Source organism: Protopterus annectens, chromosome 7.part0 (genome assembly GCF_019279795.1).
Source record: "Protopterus annectens isolate FY-2018-M chromosome 7.part0, PAN1.0, whole genome shotgun sequence".
Taxonomy (NCBI): Eukaryota; Metazoa; Chordata; order Ceratodontiformes; family Protopteridae; genus Protopterus; species Protopterus annectens.
In genome coordinates this window covers 320,734,741-320,756,316 of record NC_056739.1, presented here as the reverse complement: position 1 = coordinate 320,756,316, position 21,576 = coordinate 320,734,741, and the positions used below count along the sequence as shown (strand labels likewise).

The 21,576-nt window shown below is 41.2% G+C and overlaps 1 protein-coding gene across 4 annotated transcripts in view; it reads left to right on the top strand.

Annotated features, from left to right (window-relative positions):
- Window positions 1-21,576, top strand: part of AMPD2 (adenosine monophosphate deaminase 2) — an 855,139-nt gene that overhangs the window by 652,208 nt on the left and 181,355 nt on the right. For all 4 annotated transcript variants that reach the window (XM_044076870.1, XM_044076869.1, XM_044076868.1 and 1 more), the window contains one exon: window positions 27-158. In XM_044076870.1, coding sequence (XP_043932805.1) covers window positions 27-158 — 132 coding nt within the window. The remainder of the gene's footprint in view (window positions 1-26; window positions 159-21,576) is intronic.

Sequence of the window (21,576 nt, the reverse complement as noted above, 5' to 3'; positions counted from 1 at the left end):
TAAATCCTTTCTTTCTTCTGTGTTAGGATCGCAATACATTCCATCGTTTTGATAAGTTCAACGCCAAGTACAATCCAATTGGAGAGTCTATTCTTAGGGAAATTTTCATCAAAACAGACAACTATATCAATGGCAAATATTTTGCACACATCATCAAGGTAAGCAGTTTTATCTAATTTTTGAGCAAGGCTTTTGCATCCCATGTGAAGACCAAACCCATTCAACTATCAGTGTTCTAATAAGGGTGCTGACTTCCTGTGTTTCAAGTCCTTTTAATATGAAACAGAAGAGTGTTTTTCTTTGTTTGCATTATTTGCTTAGGGTCCACTGACTAGAACCTGATTTCTTAAATTTTAATGTGATTTTGAGTTTTCATTTTTATACCTGTGTCGTCTTAAAATTGTCTTAAAATGGATATGTTTTTTCTGACTCTGGATCGGAGATCTTTCTTAGTTGTATTTTATAATTTTTGGAATGATGCAGAACAAAACAAAATCCTGTAATTTGATTTTCTTGTCCATTGAAGGTCATTTTTTCTAACAGCATGGCGATTCTCTCAGGCAGTCTATGCTGCTACCTGTTCAGTTTCCCTTTGGAGCCTTTATTCTATTCTACATTTTATTATCCTCAATGTATCCTTTACTTGGATCCTGTCACAAAAAAGACACAAAACAGCAAGCCTCATTTGTCCAAAAAAATAAACCGTGATGCAGGCAGCAGTGAAATTGGACTATTTAATAATTTTGTTTCACTCCTTTTCAAACCCAAAGACCGGGAGTCATCTATTACTTATATATACAAATTTAGAGATCTCTATGCTTTGGACTTAGTACTCCAAAGATAAAGTCTTGGTGGTGTAATTATTACAGCAGTTATAATTTCAATAGGCAAAATTGTCTTAAAATCACTCATTTTACATCTGTTTTTTGTAAAGATGATATAGGCAGAGTTGATGGTTAGTGAATGCTTGTCTCTGGGAAGACCTTCATTTAGGTTTGGAAGCTACTATTCCTTCTGAACCCTGCATCAGTGTCTTGCTGTAGTTTGCATGCTAAACATCAGGATCTGTTGAGTGCATCCCATTGCTGAGCTCCACTTAGGTTAGCTGCGGTCTGTCGTATGACTCGTTCCCTGTCTTTTCCATGTAAAATTGAGCTGGCTTCAGCTTCTCATTTTCCAGCTAGCCTTAGATGCCGTCAGCATCTGTCACTGAAACAATGACAATCACTTCACTACAAGATATTTTTATAACATTTTTCAGAACAAGACTTTGGATGATCAGCTTTCTGCTGTACATTGTGTGACCTTACAGCAGTTGAAGTATACAGTAGAATGTCTGTCCAAACAAGTAAATCAAACACATTTCATGTAATGCATAAAAGGACAGATATTTCACTTATTCTAAGAAGAGTATTTTTAGTATTCATTTCAGAAGAACACACTAATGGTAAGATTACTATATGTATATACATATGTGTGTATATGTATGTATGTGTGCATAGATAGATATATAGATAGATATAGACATATAGATCAAATGTAGATATATATATAGATGTAGATATATATATAGATATAGATAGATACACATATATATATATATATATATATATATATATATATATATAGATACATATATATATATAGATACATATATATATATATATATATATATATATATATATATATATATATGTATTTGTGTGTGTATGTTAAGTATCAGCTTGTATTTATGAAATGTATTTGTTTTGTGACCTGAATGACAGAAAACAAAGTGCCCAAATGGCTATGTAGGACTACCCGTGGCATATACCAATATGTGACCATTACTGTGATTTTATTTGAAATACTTCAGCAAATTTCTTAGAAACTATATCACAATTCTCATTATTTAAAAATAGATCTTGCCTTCTGAATCTTAAAGTAACAGCAGCATTTGATAAAGGACTAAAAGTGCATGTTGATTATCTTGACTTTGCTGTGGCATTCATCTCTATCCCACATGAGAGAGTAATTATCAAATTAGGTGCCCCACAGGGTACTGAACTCGAGTTACAGATCACCACATATGGTGAGGATTGCAAAGTAGTTTGTCATTACCATAATAAAAAAATGGCAAAGTTCTGCAAGATGTTAAAAAAAAAAAAAAAAAAAAGTCAGGCTAGATGCAGTAGTTGTGACCATACATTTAATGTCAGTAATGTTAACCAATAAACTTTGCAAAAAGAACATACATTATTATTACAAAATAAATGGTGAGTTCATAAAAATTGACATTATTAAAGGTGTAGTGATAGTGGTAAAAAACAGTTTAAGCTTTGATTAATATATATCTGCCAAATCAGAAGTACACATTCTGTAGTTCATCTAATGTAAAGGGCATGTCTAAGGACTCCAGGGAGCTCATTGCTCCACTTTGTGATGCACTAATCTGACACATTAACAAATTGTTTTGCTGCCGTTGAGACAGACATCTGGAAGAATATAAAAAGGTGTAACATTTCCTTCCTAGAAAAATAATAGGGCTGAGAAAACTGAACCATACAGAAAGTCTTAAGCAACTGTAGTTACTTTCTGTTTCTTATCCATTACTTAGAGATGACTTCTGCCTGGCCTTTCATTTAATTATCCTTTTGGCAGATATAAAATGCAAGTAAGACTTGTACTTGTACGGATTTCAGAGAAGTTCTTAACTGCACTGCATTGTCTCAACAGTACAGGTCACGTATACTGATCACATATTTCTTCATTAGTTCAGTGGAGTAGGAGAAAAAACATTCTAAATATGACTGTATTCCATATTATTTAGTGTGATACTCTCTGAACCATGTCTGCACAGTGGGCAACATTTCATTCTGGGCAGTAGTGACATGTTAGTGATGCTTACCCATGTGTACTTTTCCTCTTTGTAGTCCTACTGGTGATGTATGTGGTACCCCTGGCAGGCAAGCCATAAATTATTTTGTTAGTTTCTGTCGCTCTCATACTTTGGACACAATAAAAGAGTCTTCGTGGGTTCTGTTCATGCAGCTTTATTTTATACAAACACTTCACTATAGAAGTTTACTGACTTTAACTTAAGTAACTTGTACACAAACTAACAACTACGATCATGCATGCTATCACACTGGCAGCTCTTACAAAATGGCACTAGGGATTGCACATGTCTGGAATTTAACGTGTGCGTATAGCCTTCACACACTTCACTTGCATTTTGATCTACAGTTTTATTTTTCTCAGGGTTACTGTGAAACTTAGAATGAGAGCTTTGCTCACCAAAATACCTTTTTTGAACCTGCTTTATGAGCTGCAATGTATTCTAGTAACGTTTTTGTATTACCTTTTTTTTTGTAAATTAGAAAGCAGTTCAGCGGTGCTATGTGATGTATATACAAACAATTGCTTTTCGTACCATTTCTTTGTCTTTCAGGCACACCCAAAATTTCTGAGCTTTTGGTTGATATCTACTTCACATATTTTTCTCTGTATTGTATTACAGCATTTGGTTTGAATTTCAGAGTATCGTACCGTGCGTCACATGTTATCATTTGGCCTATGTATAGGGTGGTCAACCTGTATACTGCTTTTTTCCTGACATGCTGCAGTATGCCTCAAATTTTTTGGCAGCTCTTGGCTACATATGTGTGGTCGCCAACATCCAGACTGGGTTGAGAAACTGTGGTGCCATACTTGTCCCAGACAGGTTTAGGGTTCCACAAAATTCTGTCTGTAGTTTCTGTAGATGAAGAAACACGTTTTTAGGCTGCAGTAACATCTGTAAGTAAACAGAGCCTCATGATCAAAGCTAAAGAACCGAGTAACTGTATCCCAGTCTTCTCTGTTTAGCCCTTCCTCACATTGCTTAAATCGTGCTTCACTGCTGTGACCTGTGGTTTCAGGCTGAGATGCAGATGTGTTTTGCTCTGTCCTTATAGTAGCTTTCATGCATACACAGGAACATTTCATACATATCCCTTTAGTCATACCTCTCAACCTCCAGATCAGAGAATCAGGGACAAAGGACCTTAAAATCAAGGACACCTCATTAACATAAGGTATGCATATTTAAATATGTGCATTAATGGACACGCCCACCATTCATTTAATTACACAAAGACAGGGCATCATTTTAAGCATTTTTTATTAGAGAATGATATATATATATATATATATATATATATATATATATATATATATATATATATATATATATATATATGTGCCTCACCAAACCTAATATGTCAAACAGTCTTATTCTTACTACTTTTCAATCAATAGGTAGCTATGAGCAAACACCCAATACATAACATTTACATAATTTAAAATGTATACATGGCTTTTGCTGCCATTACTTTACTTTATAGAACTTAATATTGCAAGATACTTTTACAGCACTGTTCTCATTAACTGAATTCTGCTATTTCATAAGACTGCGATGGCATTCATGAAAAAGTAGAAAAAAATAGTTAATAGTGAAACAACCCATTCCAAAGGAAATGCAGTGATTTGAATACTACAATTCACCGTGACAAAAATGACACAAAAGTGTATTTTATTCTCAAAAGAACATGGTTGATTCACTTCATAGCTGTAGCATCTCCGCAATGTACATCATCACTTTTACAGCTCATGCACAAAACTTCAGGGCAAACATCTCTGATTATACTGCACACAGTGCATTGAAATCAGATATCACTACCCTCCATCCCTCAACAGACGTTCACTTGCAGCCATTGAGCAGCTGATTTCAAGAGTTACACATTTCTAATTCATAAATCTCTTATGCCGCTACAATGATCAACTGTCATTGGTAAAAGGTGCATAGCACACAATAAAATATATGCATTTTTTGTAACTATTTTTGTAGAGCTACTTACCTGTTACAAGTTTTGTTTGAAAATAAATCCTCAATCGGAATAGAAAGTGGAAACCTCAGACCGCCCGGGAACAATTCCAAACCAGACAGGCACGAACAAAAACGATGGATGAACCACCACCATGGCAAGGCAAGCTGCCTGGAGCTATAAAATTCCCCCTCCGCTCTGTGTCCTGTCTCTCTCGATCAAAGATGATCAGCTCTTCTCTGCGCAAAGTAAAAATGGCACAAACAATATTCCTTCTTCTCTTCTCTCCGACTAAGTAGCATGCTCACTCTCCGTCCTGACTCCCCAGAAATTGGTAGCCTTCCACCGTCCATCATGTTGCTGATATGCAGACTGAGCGGACCTAATTGAGCCCTCCATCCATACCAGGTCCGCTGCAGCCGCATAAGTTGTTCCACTTCCACACAGAAACATGAGGAAAATAATCGAAGCATGCTGGCTGCATGCAAAACAGGTGCAGTAAAGCAACGCTCTGATTGGTTGACAAGTCCACAGCCAGACCAGAGCACGCTTTACTCGGGTGTACTTGAACCCAAACCGGGCACTCGGGGAAAGTAAGCTAAGCTTATTTGAGCTTAAAAACAGGTGCTCCTGGTAAATTCGGGACGATTGAGAGATATGCCTCTACTGTCTATTGTGTATTTCTTTATTTCAGAAAATTTAGCAGACATGAGGCCTTGCTTACCTTCTAGAGCATTCACATTTAAAAATCTGAAAAAGTGATTGTCTGTAATTTGATAGCTCAGTTTTAATGCCAGGGCTACCTGTGAACTGAAAGGGTTGGCTGTCAAAACTCAGACCACTAAATTTTCAGTATGGCATGCCTCTTGTTCGCTTGCAATGAGCCAGGCCCATGCACAGAATGTAGCACAGCAGTTAGTGTTTCAGTTTGAAATCTTCGTCTTTTTTTGCCCACTTATGTTTTACATTGCCCTAGGGTCTGCGGTAACTATGGTCTCTACAACATTTGCTGACACATGACTGGATCTACATGGTCTTTGAAGCTTTGTTGCTTTCTGTATGCATGGGTACCACACACAGCTCATGTGTGACAAACTAATGGGAAGCAGCAAGCAAAAAATTAACTAGTGCTTCTGTCAGTGAGATAATAAATATTTCAGTTCTCTTCTTGTTTTATTATAGTTGTGTAGAGTGTGTAAAACTCCAGACGGTATAATGTTTTTATAATGTGAATAATCAGTGTCAGGTGATACACCTGGTACCTCACTAGTTGCATCATCATAAGACCCACTGTCATAAGAACCACTGTCTGCAAATGTCTGCTGTAGAACAGTGATTGCCACAGGGCGGCCACGGTGGTGCAGTGGTTAGCGTTGTCACCTCGCAGCAAGAAGTTCTCTGGTTCGATCCTCGGCTGGGGTGCCTTCTGTGCAGAGTCTGCATGTCCTCCCTGTGGTTGCGTGGGTTTCCTCCGGGTGCTCCGGTTTCCTCCCACATCCCAAAGACATGCTGTAGGTGGATTGGACACTCTAAATTGGCCCTAGGTGTGTGTGTGTTCATGTGTGTGCCTTCTGTGGAAGGTTGGGCGCTGGGCTGGCAACTCGACACCGTAAAACTCCACTGCCAATCATGAGCGTACAAGTGATCCGCCGTGGCGACCCCTAACCGGGAAAAAGCCGAAAGAAGAAGAAGAAGAACAGTGATTGCCACATTTTATTTTCCATAGCCATTTTAGTTCCTTAGCATCTCCTATAGAAGTCTGGAGTTTTACACAACAAGTAACTGTAACAAATGTTCCTGATATTATCCCACTATTTATTTTGTCTCTGTCTTAATGTCTTGTGAGGTGAGGTTTAGAGGTATGACTTGGTGTGTGTGTGGAAGTATGACTGTCACTAAAATGCAATCAATGTATTAAACGTAGGACAAACAAAAACAAATAACCAAAAAAAAGTCCCCGTGGTGCATTGTGCTTATAGAGACAAAAACGGAACTGTAACTTGTCGTAAAACTTTTATTCAGCAAAAATAAACTGGTCAAGCGCTAGGCGAAATGTGAATCCTTTCGGGAGAAAGTTGTTTTAACACACACCCCCCCCATTACATCCCACTTTAGTAACATTTGAAAAGGGATGTACCCAAGAAATTTTTGAGTTGTATAGTAAACACAAGAAAAGAGTTGACAATTTGTCCAAGAAAGAGGCAAAACCTTTGAAGGAATTTAGGTCGAATTTGAATTTGATTCATGAAACCAGATAAGGGAGGAGGGATGGTTATTGCCGAGAAGACTTGACTATAACTGTCAGATTTTTACAATGCTACAAGATTAAGGTAAATATGAAGTGGTATCGAAAAATTAGATTAATATAGCACACAAAGTTGGATTCTCTTTTGCAGGGTACAAAGAAATGTATAATTGTTTGGTTAATGACCATCCCCACTATCCCAATAGTTTGAGATACCAAAGACCCATAAAAACATAATGAATCCTCCCCCTTACCGATTTAATAGTAGCCTCACATAATAGTACTATTTATTCTGTGGGAATATTTGTTGATAGACTGGTTAGGAATTCTCTTTTACCTGTTGACCATATTTTAAAAGATTCCTGGTATTTTCTTTCCAGGATAAGGAGCGAGTTTTGTACAGATGCTTGTTCTTTCTCCACTGTAGATGTGGTGGATTTGTTCACCTCCATCCCACATGAAGAGGGTTTGGGTTTATTTTATGAAGCATTGATGGAAGAGATGACTTTAAGGGGCCCCTTGATCAACTTTATTATGGAGTTGATGGAAATCATTTTGAAGAATATTTTTTTTCTATGTTGAGGGTAAGTTTTTTAGAAAGACCCGAGAAGTCGCAATGGGTGCAAGCTGTGCACCATTATTTGCCAGTTTGGTTATGATTGCCAAGGGGAGGAGACATGTTCTGACAAGTGCCTTTAGTAATTATTGGTACTATCTCAGATTCATGGATGACATTTTTATTTTGTGGAAAAACGCAGGGAAACTAGAACAATTTATTGATTATATTAATGGGATTTCTAGTTATTTTCAATTCACCTCTGTACATTCTGAAATGAAGGTCGATTATCTGGATGTTACATTGGTTAAGGATTCCAATAAGGGTTGGTTTTGTTCAAAAGTTTTTAGGAAACCCACTTTTCCGAACGATTACTTAGATTTTATTAGTAGTCATCCAGTGTTTGCCAAGAGAAGCGTAGCTGAAGGCCAAATGATTTGTGTTGCCAGGATGTGCTCAGAGCTGGAAATTTGTAAAATCTAAAGGGGTACACTAGTCCAGTTTTTTATGGACTGGGAGTAGTACCTTTCCCAGTTGGTTTTAAATATTTGCAGTCAGGTGACAGAAGGATGGAGGACGAGATACATGCCTCTATTAGGGGTCCCTATACCAGATAAAGGGGTGATTGAGAACAAGAATTTATACTAAAAACTCAGTGGTACTGACCTATGGATATTTTAAATAAGAATTGGGTTCTGTTCAAAGGCAACAGTGAACTTATGGACACTCTGGGTAATAATCCTAGGTTTGTGTACAAAACTGATTTGAATATAAAATATTTGTTAGAGCATCCGACTGTCCCTCAAATATTGGAAAGTAAAGGTACAGTGAAGTATGGAGCCTGTAAATATTGTAAGTACATTTGGAAGAACAGAGTATATCAGTAGGCCAGCCACCTTTACAAGTAAGATCAGCTTTGGGAAATTGTGGTTCTAGGGGGCTGGTTTATATAGCAACCTGTCAAGAATGCCAACATTCCTACATAGGAAAAACAGAAAAGATATTTAGAAAACTATATATGAACATCTGTATGCTATTAGAGGAGAATGCCAATAATGCCGTCTTTGGACATCTTAAAAATAGTCCATCTTGTAAGAAATTCAATTTTTTGATTTTACAAATTGTTGAAAGGGATATGAGGGGAGGTTTTTGGGAAAATAAAGTGGCAAGGGTAGAATATTGGCAGCTTAGGATCAGCACCACAGTTGTCCTTGGTATTAATGACTTTTGATGTTAGGTAGTCTGATCTCACCTTCATTTTTACATATGGGTTCAGAGCCTATCCACGGCTCCAAGTCGAATGATTTACAAGCTGGAAGACTTCTGGTTGGCTCGTGGCTAAGCAGGTATCCCATGGTGCACCAGTACAATCCCCAGATCTCGTTTGCTGTGTCAACGAGTTCGGTTATGCTTCTCTTGGCTCTGGCTAAGTTTTTCAAAATTTTTATATTCTATCATATTCAATGCTTTATATGAACCTGTATTGTATATTTAGTGTTGCTAATATATTAGGCAGTTGTATATCTTGCCCTTTTTTGAGTGCAACTTAGTTTTAGTTTTTATTGGTATCTTGTGTGCCAGTTAGTTTTAGACGCCGTTGTGCATTTTTTGATTATTAGGTGGAGTTTTTGGTGGTTTTCCACCCTTAGTCAACAGGGGCTCCTGTTGTCTTGTCTGTTGTTATTCTGACCTTTTTTAGTCACCGTTGGCAGTTTCTGCTATTTTGACATTGTTTGTTTTGGCAGGGATCCGCTTGTGAATTTACTAGGATTGCAAGTATACCACCTGTTTTTTCTTAGGAATATAGAAATTTATTGTGTCATTTATGATTTCTCTTGTGTGCATGTGCTTTTCTTTCTGGTCTGTTTAAGTTAGAAGACCTACTTTTACTGCACCGGGCTAGGCCCGTTCCTAGTCCTCGTGTAACTCCTTCTTAGGGCTAGGCCCATTCAAGTTAGAGGACCTAGTCCTCCTTTTTCTCTCTTCTTTTTCAATCTCTCTGTGTTTGTTTGTTTGTGTTTGTTTGTGTTTGTTTGTGTTTGTTTGTGTTTGTTTGTGTTTGTTTGTGTTTGTTTGTGTTTGTTTGTGTTTGTTTGTGTTTGTTTGTGTTTGTTTGTGTTTGTTTGTGTTTGTTTGTGTTTGTTTGTGTTTGTTTGTGTTTGTTTGTGTTTGTTTGTGTTTGTTTGTGTTTGTTTGTGTTTGTTTGTGTTTGTTTGTGTGTGTAATATGTCTAAGGAAAATAAGGAGCATAAACCCTCGGGGTTCAAAAAGTGCATGAAATGCTCCCAAAAACTGTCCTTAACGGATGGCCACAGTAGCTGTGTCTACTGCCTAGGGGCCATCCACTTACAGGAGTCGTGTTTGTTCTGCCATGTTTTCTCTCCTAGAGTGTTACAGGAGAGAAAGAACAAACTCGTACTCAAGGGTCTATTGAAACCATGCTTTGAAGGAAGCACTATCCAGTTCTTCAGCTTCCTCTAAGTCTGGGAAATCAAAATCCTCAAAAAGGCCTTTTCTGGCACTGGCTGGTGTCTTGAAGCCACCTCCTAAACAGTCGAAACAATCCAAATCTGCCTCCTCGACAACTCAGACTTCGAAGCCGAAGGAGAGCATCATGGTGGTGTCAGTCGGTTACAGGTGTTTCGGAACCTATTGATACAACAGTTGACTCTGCTACTTGGAGCCGGTCTGTAAGCTCCCTATCGGTTTCCGTAACAATTAAGTCTCCAGTGCCCCCAGGTCAAGATCCCCAACTATGTCTTCCAAGAGCCTTTCAGAAGAAGATTTGGAGAGGGTAGTGCTGAGACTCGTCTGCCTTACCAAAATTATTGTTTGCTCCAACCCAGTCTGCTCCGGAGCCGCTTGGCCCAGCTTTGCCCTGGTCTGCTGTTCCTCCTCCGAGCCATACTGGCCTTTTGGAGCCGAAGTGCTTGGTGCCAACAGAGGAAATGCCGGCTCTAACTCACCTTGTTGCTGCCTTGGAGTCGGGTTCGGCTCCAACATGTTCGGTGCCGTCATATCCAGGGGCCAAAGCTCTCCTGTCGGCACCGACAGGGAGAGTTGGAATCTATCTTCGATTCCAAGCCTTCCTCTCAGTGCTTAGGCCAGGGTGAGCTCGAACCCTGCATCTATCCGGTGCCAACCTGCATCTCTTCAGAGAGGAGGAGGTCTTCGGAGCCAGGAGAGGTCGGCGTTTGAGATGATGAGGAGCGTGCCGTTTCATTCACCAGCCCCTACCAGTGGCACCAGCACTCTTCCCTCAAGAGCACCCACTTCAGTCTCGGCCCCTTCTCTCTCTGGAGACACGCAGCCTCAGGAGTCATCGACTGGTGGCCCCCACTCTTCCGAGGAGCCTCCCTGGAAGAGGTTATGTAAGAGGAAACCTATTGACTCCCAGGATGAGTCTTTGACATCGGACACTGGCCTCGAGGAGTTAGAAGGGACCCCCAAGTCGTCCTCTGATGATGTCTCCTTTGTGGACATTTTAGAGATCCTTATGCAGAGGTGCGCTTGGCCCACTCTTAACCCTTCTGAGTTGGTGTACCTAAAGGCTTTTGGGTCTCAACCTTCTGCCTCTTGGGTGTCTCCACCTTTTCGCGACCTGATGAATCTAGTTGAAAGGTGTGGGATACTCCTGACACCGTGGAGCCAGTCCCCAGGAGACCAAATAAGTTCTCGTCTGCCCCTCCTGGTAAAGAGTTCTTGTCCAAGGACATTCCCGTAGATGCCATGGTGGTGGCGATGGCCACGAAGGAGTTAGCAGAGACTTAATCTGCTAAACAAGGAGTCTCGACAGATGGACAGATTTGGGAAGCGTATTTTCAGTTCAGCGGCCTTTACCCTTCGATCGCTGAACTATGTCATGCACTTCACGAGGTTGCAGAGGGATCTCCTCAAGGAGTTAGGAGATTCCATACAAGGTGCGTATACTGAGGGAGTTCCTAACAAGATTTCTACTCTGTTGTCCACCTTAAATTCTGTGGTCAACTCCTCCATGCGACTTAACTCTTATGCTGCGGATGGAGTGAGTAGAGCAGTGGGTTCTGGAGTTGCCTTGAGGTGCCACTCCTGGATGAGCTTATGTAATTTTGCTGAACCGTTCAAGTCTACTTTCACCAACGCCCCATTTGATGGTTCCTCATTGTTTGGTTCCAAGGTGAAGGATACAGTCACTCGGTGTGAACAAGAAGGAAAGACGCTTTCTGCCGTGGGGGTGCATTTTACTGTCCCTTCCAGACCCTACCCCAAGGGTCAAAGGGGTGGTAAAATGTGGTTCAAGAAGTCCCAGAGGGTCTTTCCTGACACACAGGGTGAATCCTCCTTCAGAGGCAGAGGAGGAGGAAACTGCTGACGTCGCCCTAGAGGCAGGGGCGGTCCCTCAATACCAACAAGGCCGTGATTCCTTTCGAGGACGGCCTTAGCGCTTCTCTGGGGCCGATCGGGGGTCGCATTTCTTTGTACCAAGAAGCCTGGCTAAATATCACCCAAGACAAGTGGGTACAAAGAGTTGTTACCAGAGGCTATATCATACCCTTTTCCCTATCACTGCTTGTTCCCAAAAGGATCCCAGATGTACCACCCAATCACAGGGTTCAGGCAACTGTGGAGATCAACAAGTTGCTCTTGAAAAGAGTTATCCATCCCATCCCAGCAGACCAGATAGGATCCGGAACTTACTCCAGGTTCTTTTTAGTACCAAAACAAACCGGAGATTGGAGGCCAATATTGGACCTCAGCAGATTGAACGAATTAGTGAAGGACAAGTTTCAGATGGTAACACTGCAGTCTATACTCTCGTTGTTAGGGAAAGGCTTTTGGATGTGCTCTCTGGATCTTCAGGATGCCTACTACCACATAAAAATGGACAAGGCGTCCAGAAGCCATCTATGCTTCCGGCTGGGAGATGGTCACGATCAGTTTCGCGCTCTGCCTTTTGGTCTCACCACAGCCCCCAGAGTGTTCACAAAATGCATGGCAGTAGTGACAGCTCACTTGAGACGTTAGGGATTCCAGGTGTTTCTGTATTTGGACGACTGGCTCCTGACCGCCCCCACCAGGCATCTACTCCCCCAAAACAGGGACGCCACAGTTCAACTTTATGCTCAGTTAGGGATCTCCATAAATTGGAAAAAATCTGCATTATTGCCCTATCAGTCTGTGATTTTTATAGGCGCAGAGGTAGACACAGTGAACATGACAGAGCATGACAGCTAGTCTCCCTGCCGAAAGGGCACAGAACTTAATCTCCCAAGTTCAACGTTTTCTCCTGTTGCGAAAAGTCAAAGCGAAGTAGGTTCTTCAGCTCCTTGGGAGTATGGCTTCCACAATTCTATTGGTACCATTAGCCAGGTTGCACATGAGAATTCTCCGGTGGCTTCTGTCTTCCCAATGGTCCTTCCAATCTCTCCCACTGATTCATCCTATCCTGTTGACAGAATCATGCAAGAAGGACCTTCGTTGGTTGATAGCTCCCAATCAACTGATCATGGGTGCCCCCTTTGTTCTGGACCAACCCGTTGCCATGGTGACCACAGATGCCTCCCAGATCGGGGGGGGGGGGCATTATCTTGGTAGGACTGTCCAAGGCACCTGGCAAGAACATGAGGCTCATCTGCATATCAGTGTTCTGGAGTTGAGGGCGGTGCTTCCGGCATTGCAAGCACTTCAAGACCTTCTTCCTCTAGGGACAATTGCGATACAGTCAGACATGTAGGTGGTTTGGTATATCAACAAACAGGGTGGTACCAGATCTTACCCACTCTGTCGAGAGGCCATGCTAGTTTGGGAATGGGCGATTTCTTCCCAGCACTTTCTGGTTGCAACGCACATTCCAGGGATGACCAACGTGATAGCCGACAAGCTCAGCCGGGCAATCCCAATGCCTCACAAGTGGTCTCTGAAACGGGAAACAGTGGATCAGATTTTCCGGAAATGGGGACAGCCTTGCTGCAAACTTTTTGCCAGCCCAGTCAATACCAAATGCAGCAGCTATTTTTCCCTCATTCCCCCTCCGGGTGAGTCTCCCAGAGGCGCTCTGGCTCATGATTGGCCCATGGGACTTCTGTATGCCTTTCCTCCAATCCCTCTCGTTTCCAAAGTGATTCAGAAAGCCAGTTGGCTGGGAAGCAAGTTGATCCTCATTGCTCCTTACTGGCCTCATCAGGTCTGGTTCCCCTTCCTCAAGCCTCTCCACATGGACGATCCTTGGATTCTGGACCCAGCTCCAGATCTATTGACTCACATGTCTGGTTCGCTACACCCCTCAGTCCACACCCTCAAATTGACAGTGTGGCTGCTCCAGTTCCATCCATAGTCGGGCTTCATGATGTATCTGTCACATATTCTTATGTCCTCCTATAAACCTTCAACTAGGAGGCTGTATGGCAGTAAATGGAAAAGATTTTCTATTTGGGCACAGAGAATGAATGTAGATCCATACACTGCTTCTATCCCTGTGATTCTGGATTTTCTTTCTGAGCTTTTTCAGCAAGGATCTGCCACTGCCAGTATCAGAGTCCTATTGGTGGCGATTTCTCATTTTCACTTAGGTTTTCCAGATACCAATTTAATGTCTCATAAGCTATTCAAGACCTTCTTGAAAGGGGCCACTCTATTGAGACCACCTCTGCAAGAACCAGTGGCTTCTTGGGATTTAAATTTTGTATTGCCTAAATTGACTTCTTCCCCCTTTGAACCCTCCCATTCCTCTTCTCTAAAGTTTTTGTCTTGGAAGACCTTGTTTTTGGTAGCTATCACATCAGCTAGACTGGTATCGGAGCTACAGGCCTTGTCTATTAAGCCACCGTATTTGATTTTTCACAAAGACAGTGTGTCATTACATACTAATCCCTCCTTTGTCCCCAAAATTTGTTCTAATGCTACCTTAAACCAATCAATAGAACTCCCAGTTTTCTTCCCTAATCATTGTAATGCAGCTGAGTACCATTTTTCATCAGCTAGACGTTCGTAGACAACTAAGTTTTTATCTATAGCGGACTAAGGGTTTCAGGAAATCAGATCAGTTATTCATTTCCTTTTCCGATTCTAGATTGGGCTTACCAGTTTCTAAAGTGACACTATCTAATTGGATTTCCAGTTATATAGCCTTTATCTATAGCTCTGAGGGCAAACCTTTACCCTACAGGATCAAGGCTCATTCTACCAGGTCGCTGTCTACCTCTGCAGCCTTTCAAGCCAGGGTACCACTTGATAATATTTGTGCAGCAGCTACGTGGGCTACCCCTCACACTTTTATTACAAATTGCAAATTGGATTTGGCATCCAGGGGTAGAGCATCCTTTGGCTCCACGGTGCTCAAGAGTATTTTCCAATGAGCCACCCAAGAATAAGGTGCTAGGGACGCTGTCCCATATGTAAAAATGAAGGTGAGATCGGACTACCTAACATCAAGAAGTTATGTACTCACCATAACGTTCCATGTTGGTAGTCCATCTCACCCTTCATTTTTACCAACCCGCCCTCCTGCCCCCATCCTGGAAGATGGAAGTAATAATTTGTTTGCCCTTGGTTAGAGACCCTTTAGTATTGGTTGTTTTTATGGTTGTTATTCTCGTGAGCAGCAAACAAGATCTGGGGATTGTACTGGTGCATCATGGGATACCTGCTTAGTCATGAGCCAACCAGAAGTCTTCCAGCTTGTAAATCGTCTGAGTCTGAGTCAAGGATTGGCTCCGAACACATATGTAAAAATGAAGGGGGAGATGGACTACCAATACGGAACGTTTATGGTGAGTACATAACTTCTTTTTTTCTGAAACCTATTCTCAGACAGATGTCTTATTTTATAACTGAAAACTGTACTGAAATAGAGTTACTGAAAAAGGGAAGGGTTCCTTTAATAAAGTGATTTTTAATATTGTTCATAGAGCCCTAAGGTTTATGTGATTGGCTGTGTTGTTTTTAAAATAGGTACTTAAAGGATTTTAATTGCGTTTTTTAATTGTTCTGATGAAGTCCAGATGTTGCTGGACGAAAGCACTTGACCAGTTTATTTTTGTTGAATAAAAGTTTTATGACAAGTTACAGTTCCGTTCGTGTCACTATAAGCGGATTGCTCCACAAAGTATGACTACCACCCCATCCCATATTTACTTTCATTATACACACATACACACCCCTACCTTACCTACTCCACACGGCTACTTCACATGCAGACACACATGCAGACATGTAGCCTCTCACATACATACTGACACACCTCCTAATACCACCTAACCACTAAACTCCCCTTCACTTACCTATACTGTTGAGGATACCATGTTCCTTACTGTGAGCACCAGGAGTGGCTTTGCCATGTTACACTGCCAAGCAAGTCTCTGAATCACTCTGCTGCATAAATGCATTCCCACTGGCAGTTCTTATGGAGAGCACATTATTAATTAGCAAATGGCTGTTCCCCACAATGCCTCATTTGCATTTGGCATGGCCACGGAAACAGCTCACTATAGTGCTGCATCTCTCTGTTTTGTAGCACCATGATAGGGCTGTCTCAGAATCACAAACCTTTCTGAATTGGGCTGTGTGTTTTGCTTATATTCCACCATCTCCATCTCTAAGTTTAAGTTAAGACAAGGTGTCATACTGATTAACATTTATTCGGTCAGTGGGTTTCCAGTGTCCTGACATTCTGTCACGCTGTGTTGTAGGAACCTTTAGTTTATAAGCCTTTTTTTTTTTTTTTTTTTTTTTTTTTTTTTTTAATAGAAGGATCAGTTTCATTTTTGCTAGCCTGCTAACAATAAAGTTATTGGCTCAAGAGCATTTACAAAGTTATAAAATCTTTTTTAGATCAAACTTTGAAAAACTTAAGTTGACTACTAGAATTGTGGCTAAGCAACTGCCACCTTTAAGAAGGTGCGTGTGTTATGCCAGAAGCCTTAACAAAAATATTGACCTTCAGAATAGATGTTATGAGAATGAATAGTAACAGCAGAGGTTTGGTTTTGTTGCCTTCAGTTCTGTCTGATTTTTTATGGTTATTACAATGCAATGAATCTGCAAAGTATTGGTGGAGTATCTATACGTGTTCAACAAAACTTGCATTTTCCTGAAATATTTAACAGCTGTGCCAATTCTGAAATCTTCGGGGGTTAGTATTAACGACATTCAACACTACTTGATACAGGAGCCCTAGTTTAAGTAGTGAAGATCTTTACTAATTTTTTTATTAGATTTGTGACTTTGACAAGAAATGTGACCCTTCCAGCCAGTGACTTGAATAGTAAAAAAAATAATTTGGACAAGTGTTTCTTCACCAGATCATATTGGCAGGTTTCTGACTGATCAGACTTTAAGAAATGGGTACTACCCAATAAAAGAGCAACCTACCAGATGGTGCAAAATACATGGTACTATGTGGGTAAATAATAACATGGCTAAGGAGAATATTGTAATTTGGTAGTTTTGATCATTGTAATGTTTGTTGGAATCCACCAGTTAGAAAGCGTAAGATACACAAGTTCATAGTTAGATTAGTAGGCTATGCCAAATGGCACTTGGCCCTCATTAGATCAATAATTGAGTACAGAGTACAGCAGGAGTGCAATTTCCTTGCATCTGGATGCCATATCTTTACTTAAATTGTGCCACATAGCAGGACTTCCTGACCACTGTGGACACATGGCAATCAAAGTTCAGGCTACTATTTATCTGTGTACTTACATCTCTCATCTGTGAGCCTACTCTTAGGGGTGCGCTAGTGATGTTACATTTTGTAGGGCTATATGACTTTCCAAAGGTATGATAATGCATTCTTTCGCATTTAGTTTTAGGCCATGGTTCTGTCACCAGTCATTTGTCTGATATAGACCCTCTTGAAGGATATCTGTATTGCTGGGGAGAAATCAGTGATTTCCCTCAGCTTGCATTCGTCAGCAAACTTTGCCATCCAGAGTCCTTCCACATTAAACTTGTCTTCAGAGAAGTATATTCTAAACATGAGTGGCCTCAGCATTGAGCCCTGTAGCACGCCACTAGTAACTGGCCTCTTGCTGGATCTGGATTCACCCACTTTAATCATGTGTGTCCCGTCTCTGAGCCAATTGCCTATCCATCTGGTGACATAAGGAGTTATGCCCAGTTTTGTGTGTTTATTTATAATACTTGAGTGGGAAGTTGTGTCAAATTCCTTGGCCAGGTCAGGCTAGGTAGTATGTACTGTTTTACCCCAATCCAAGGTCTTGGTGACTTTCTGAAAGAAATCCACCAGATTCAGTAGGCATGACCTGCCTTTGCCAAAGCTGAACTGGGTAGGGTCTAGTGTTTGGAAGTTTCCTGTGTCATTATTTATCAGGTCCATGGTTATTATTTCTATAGTCTTACATACAAGACTAGTCAAAGTTATGGGTCTGTAATTTCGCGGGTCTGTAGATGGTCCCCCCTTTATGCAGAGGGATGACTGTTGCTGTCCTCTACTCTCAGGACAAATTCATTCCAGAGGCCGTAGTTAAATAGAGATCCTAATGGGCATGATAAAGTCATGATTTAAGCTGTTTAAGACGCAACCTGCTATATCGTCATGTCCCATTGAAACTATGTTTTTAGCTTTCGAAAGCACAGTAGCAGCGTGTTTTTTGGCAATAATTGGCAGTAGAGTGATGGAAGGTATTTCGTGGGGGAAAAGTAGGGGTGATGGGGAGGTGAAATTTGAGCTGAATTTGTCATCCAGCAGATTTGCTACATCTTCCAGCTGAGTGTAGATGTTGCCATCTACAACTAATTCCACACATTGTTGGATGTTACCCTTAAGATTGTGGACATAACTGAAAATGCCTTATGGTTATCCGTAGCATTGGAGGCTGTTTTTATCTCAGTCTGCTTTCAGAGACTTGACTAGTTCCCTGATTCGCTTGCTCAGACTAATGAGAGACTTTTTGCTTTGTTATGCAAATTCCCTTTTATTTCTCAACCGGGTTTTCATTTTTTTTTCTTTTGTTTACAGTCTATTAATACCAGGGGCCCAACATGGTGGCTTGTTTTTGTGGCTTGACCTGGGTTTATTTTTGTCTGGTACTGATGTTTCTATGCAGCTGTTTATATGGTCATACAGGGTTTTTGTGTACGCCTCTGCATAGGTCTCTGTGTTTTCTGGATTTGGTGGAGCTTGGAAGCTAGCTATGCTGTCCCTCAGTAGGAGTAATTTACCATGGGGGTAGTTCGTAAAGTTTTTGGGGTTAGGTGATGGGACTAGTTTTACCTTTATTTCAATGGAGGTCACTTTGTGATCTAGTCTTGCCAGTGAGGACATCACACTGGAGGTAAGGGGGGGGGGGGGTGCAGCACTCTCTCATATTTGTGAGTACCAGATCTAGGATATTTGTTTCCCTAGTGGGAGTGCAGACTAGCTACTTCGGGACATTTGAATTTACAAAGTCAAGAAATCTTTGGCCCTGCTTGTTAGTGGTTGTGTATACCTCCCAGTTAATGGAAGGGTAGTCAAAATTGCCAATTAGTATGGTATAGTACTGAATGATGAGTGAGTCTAGTAACTTCAAGTATGATGTATGGGTTTTCTGGTTCATGGTGGGAACCTGTAACTAGCAAGAGTATGGTAGTGGATTTTTCCCATGGTTAGTTGGACGTGGAGTAGCTCAAGCATGTCATACTGTTTGACCAGCCTTGAGGTGTACTTATCCTTTATGTAGATAGATACACCTGGGTGGTCAGAACATATGTATGGCATTCTAGCCATGCACTGCTGGAGTGCTTTCCATTGCTTTGAACCATGTGTCAGTAACTGCACAGATATCAGCATTATCCAGGATGAGGAGAAGCTTACAAGGAGTGCAGTTTCTTGTTGAGACTCCTAGCATTGAGCTGTAACACCTTCAGCTTGTCCTGAGTAGTTTTGGTTATGTTGTAAGGTTTGTCTGTTTGGCAATGCCTAAAAAAGACGCTGAAGGTTGGATAATGTTTTGGCCAATATCTGAAAGCCTAGAGGTGACAGGTGAACACCATCCCTGGTAAAGCAGTGTGGTCTGTTGGCTACTTCCTCCCAGGATGACAAGTATTTGCACCCCTTTGGAGTGATACCAGTAACTAAGCCAATTGTTAACGTTGATTTATTTTTTGCTGGTATTATGGCACTAGCCTTGGAGATTGGAGAATGGTGCTAGGCTCATACCTGCCTTTAACACATTCTGAAAGCTCAGTCATGTCTCTCCTCATAATGTCCTCCCCTTATCCAGCCTGGTAAGAGGGACATCAGTGTGTCTCACAATGGAGTCAGCTATGACCAGAATATAGGGTTGTAGAGTATTTCGCTTTTGGGCTTGATGGCCGAGACACAATGACATGTGGCTTTGTTTTGTGAAGGGAATTGTCTTGGCTGTGTGCATGTGGAGTTTCTGAGAAATCCACCAAAGAGATCTTTTGAGTTTTGGGTAAGTTGCATGTGAGCACCTCTGAATATGTGGGTTTGTGTGTGTGGTCCTTCATGAGTGCAGTGAGTGATGTGTGTGTCGCGGACAACCTCTTTGTTGCATTTTTTGTCTGTGTATGAGAAAGTTTAGCCTCCCATGTCAGTGTGTAGCTACATCTCTCAAACTTTATTTGCCTGTTTGAGAGTTGTGGTTGTTGGTGTACATAAAGGAAATTGTTACATTGCATCAGGTCGCTCATATCCACCATGCTGGATGCAGAGATAGCAGGAAAGTGCCCATTCAGGGTTGCAGGTCCTAATGTGTACTTGCAAGGGGTAGGAGTTGAGGTTGTTTGTAATCAGATCAGGTGAGGGTGTTTACTTGGTGTAATCTTCAGCTAACCTAAACAGTGCTGCTGCCCATTGCCCAAACTAGATGGTCTCAGAACAGCAATAGTCCTGGATGCTATAATAAGGTAAGGTAGACCTAAATAGTCCTAACTAAATGTGTTAATGCTGCTCCCCACACAAACTAGTTGCCCTGTGACTAATGCAGGACTGAGTTAAAGTTTTGAGGTGGTTTTTATAGGTAAATTTCAACTTCTGATGATTGCATGTATACAAGGCACCAGTAACTGCTGTTGCATGAAGAGAAGCTTCTTGCAAACGTGAGAGTTGTATGCAATCATAAAAAAAGCAAGTTTTACACCAACTGTTCCCTAAGGCTAATAAGGTAAGCATACAGTGAGCTTTCCACCAGCAATTCCCAGCTCAGATAGGTGAAATCGTCTCTCTCCTGCCCGAGAATACAGACTTGACCCTCTTAATATAAAATGACTGGTTTGGACTTTAAGTGTTAAGGAACCTCAAACAGATGCCAAATTCTAACTAAGAAACACTAGATACAATGCATTTCAGTGCAGAGCAGCAGCCCTTACAGCAGTTTGAAAATGCAACTTTAAAGAAGTGCAAAAAAAACAATAAATAGTTCAGTAGACTTTCACAGTATAATGAAAGTAAGCAATGTTTCTGGGCACTGGCACAGTGAGCAGCTCCATCTAAATGTGCCAAGTTTATACTAACGCTGGGAATACAGAACACTGACAGCTAACGCTGGGAATACAGAACACTGACAGCTGAGCCCCGTGGCCAATCAGATGTCTACACTTGGAGACCTTTTGTGCGTTTCCCAGCTCAGATAGACCAGGCAAACACCTACTGCCACTGGATGAATAATCCCAGCCCTCATAATGCAATAATAAGTAAGTGTGTCAGAGTGAAATGCTGCCACAAACAACCGTAAACTTAGGGGAAAGTAATGAGTAATTCAGGATAATAGCAGTGTACTTTAAACAGCTTATAAAAGTGTGATTATTAAGCACTTTGCTCCAGCCAATAAAACAACTACAACTTTTTTGGGTGGCATAAGCTATGGTACGTTGCTGGCCAGGCTTACGTAGACCCTTGGGCCGATAGCCTAGTACCTACCTATGAACATGCAGAAATCTCTAGTTTGTTCCCCAACCTATACAGATCAGGCTACCATCCACAC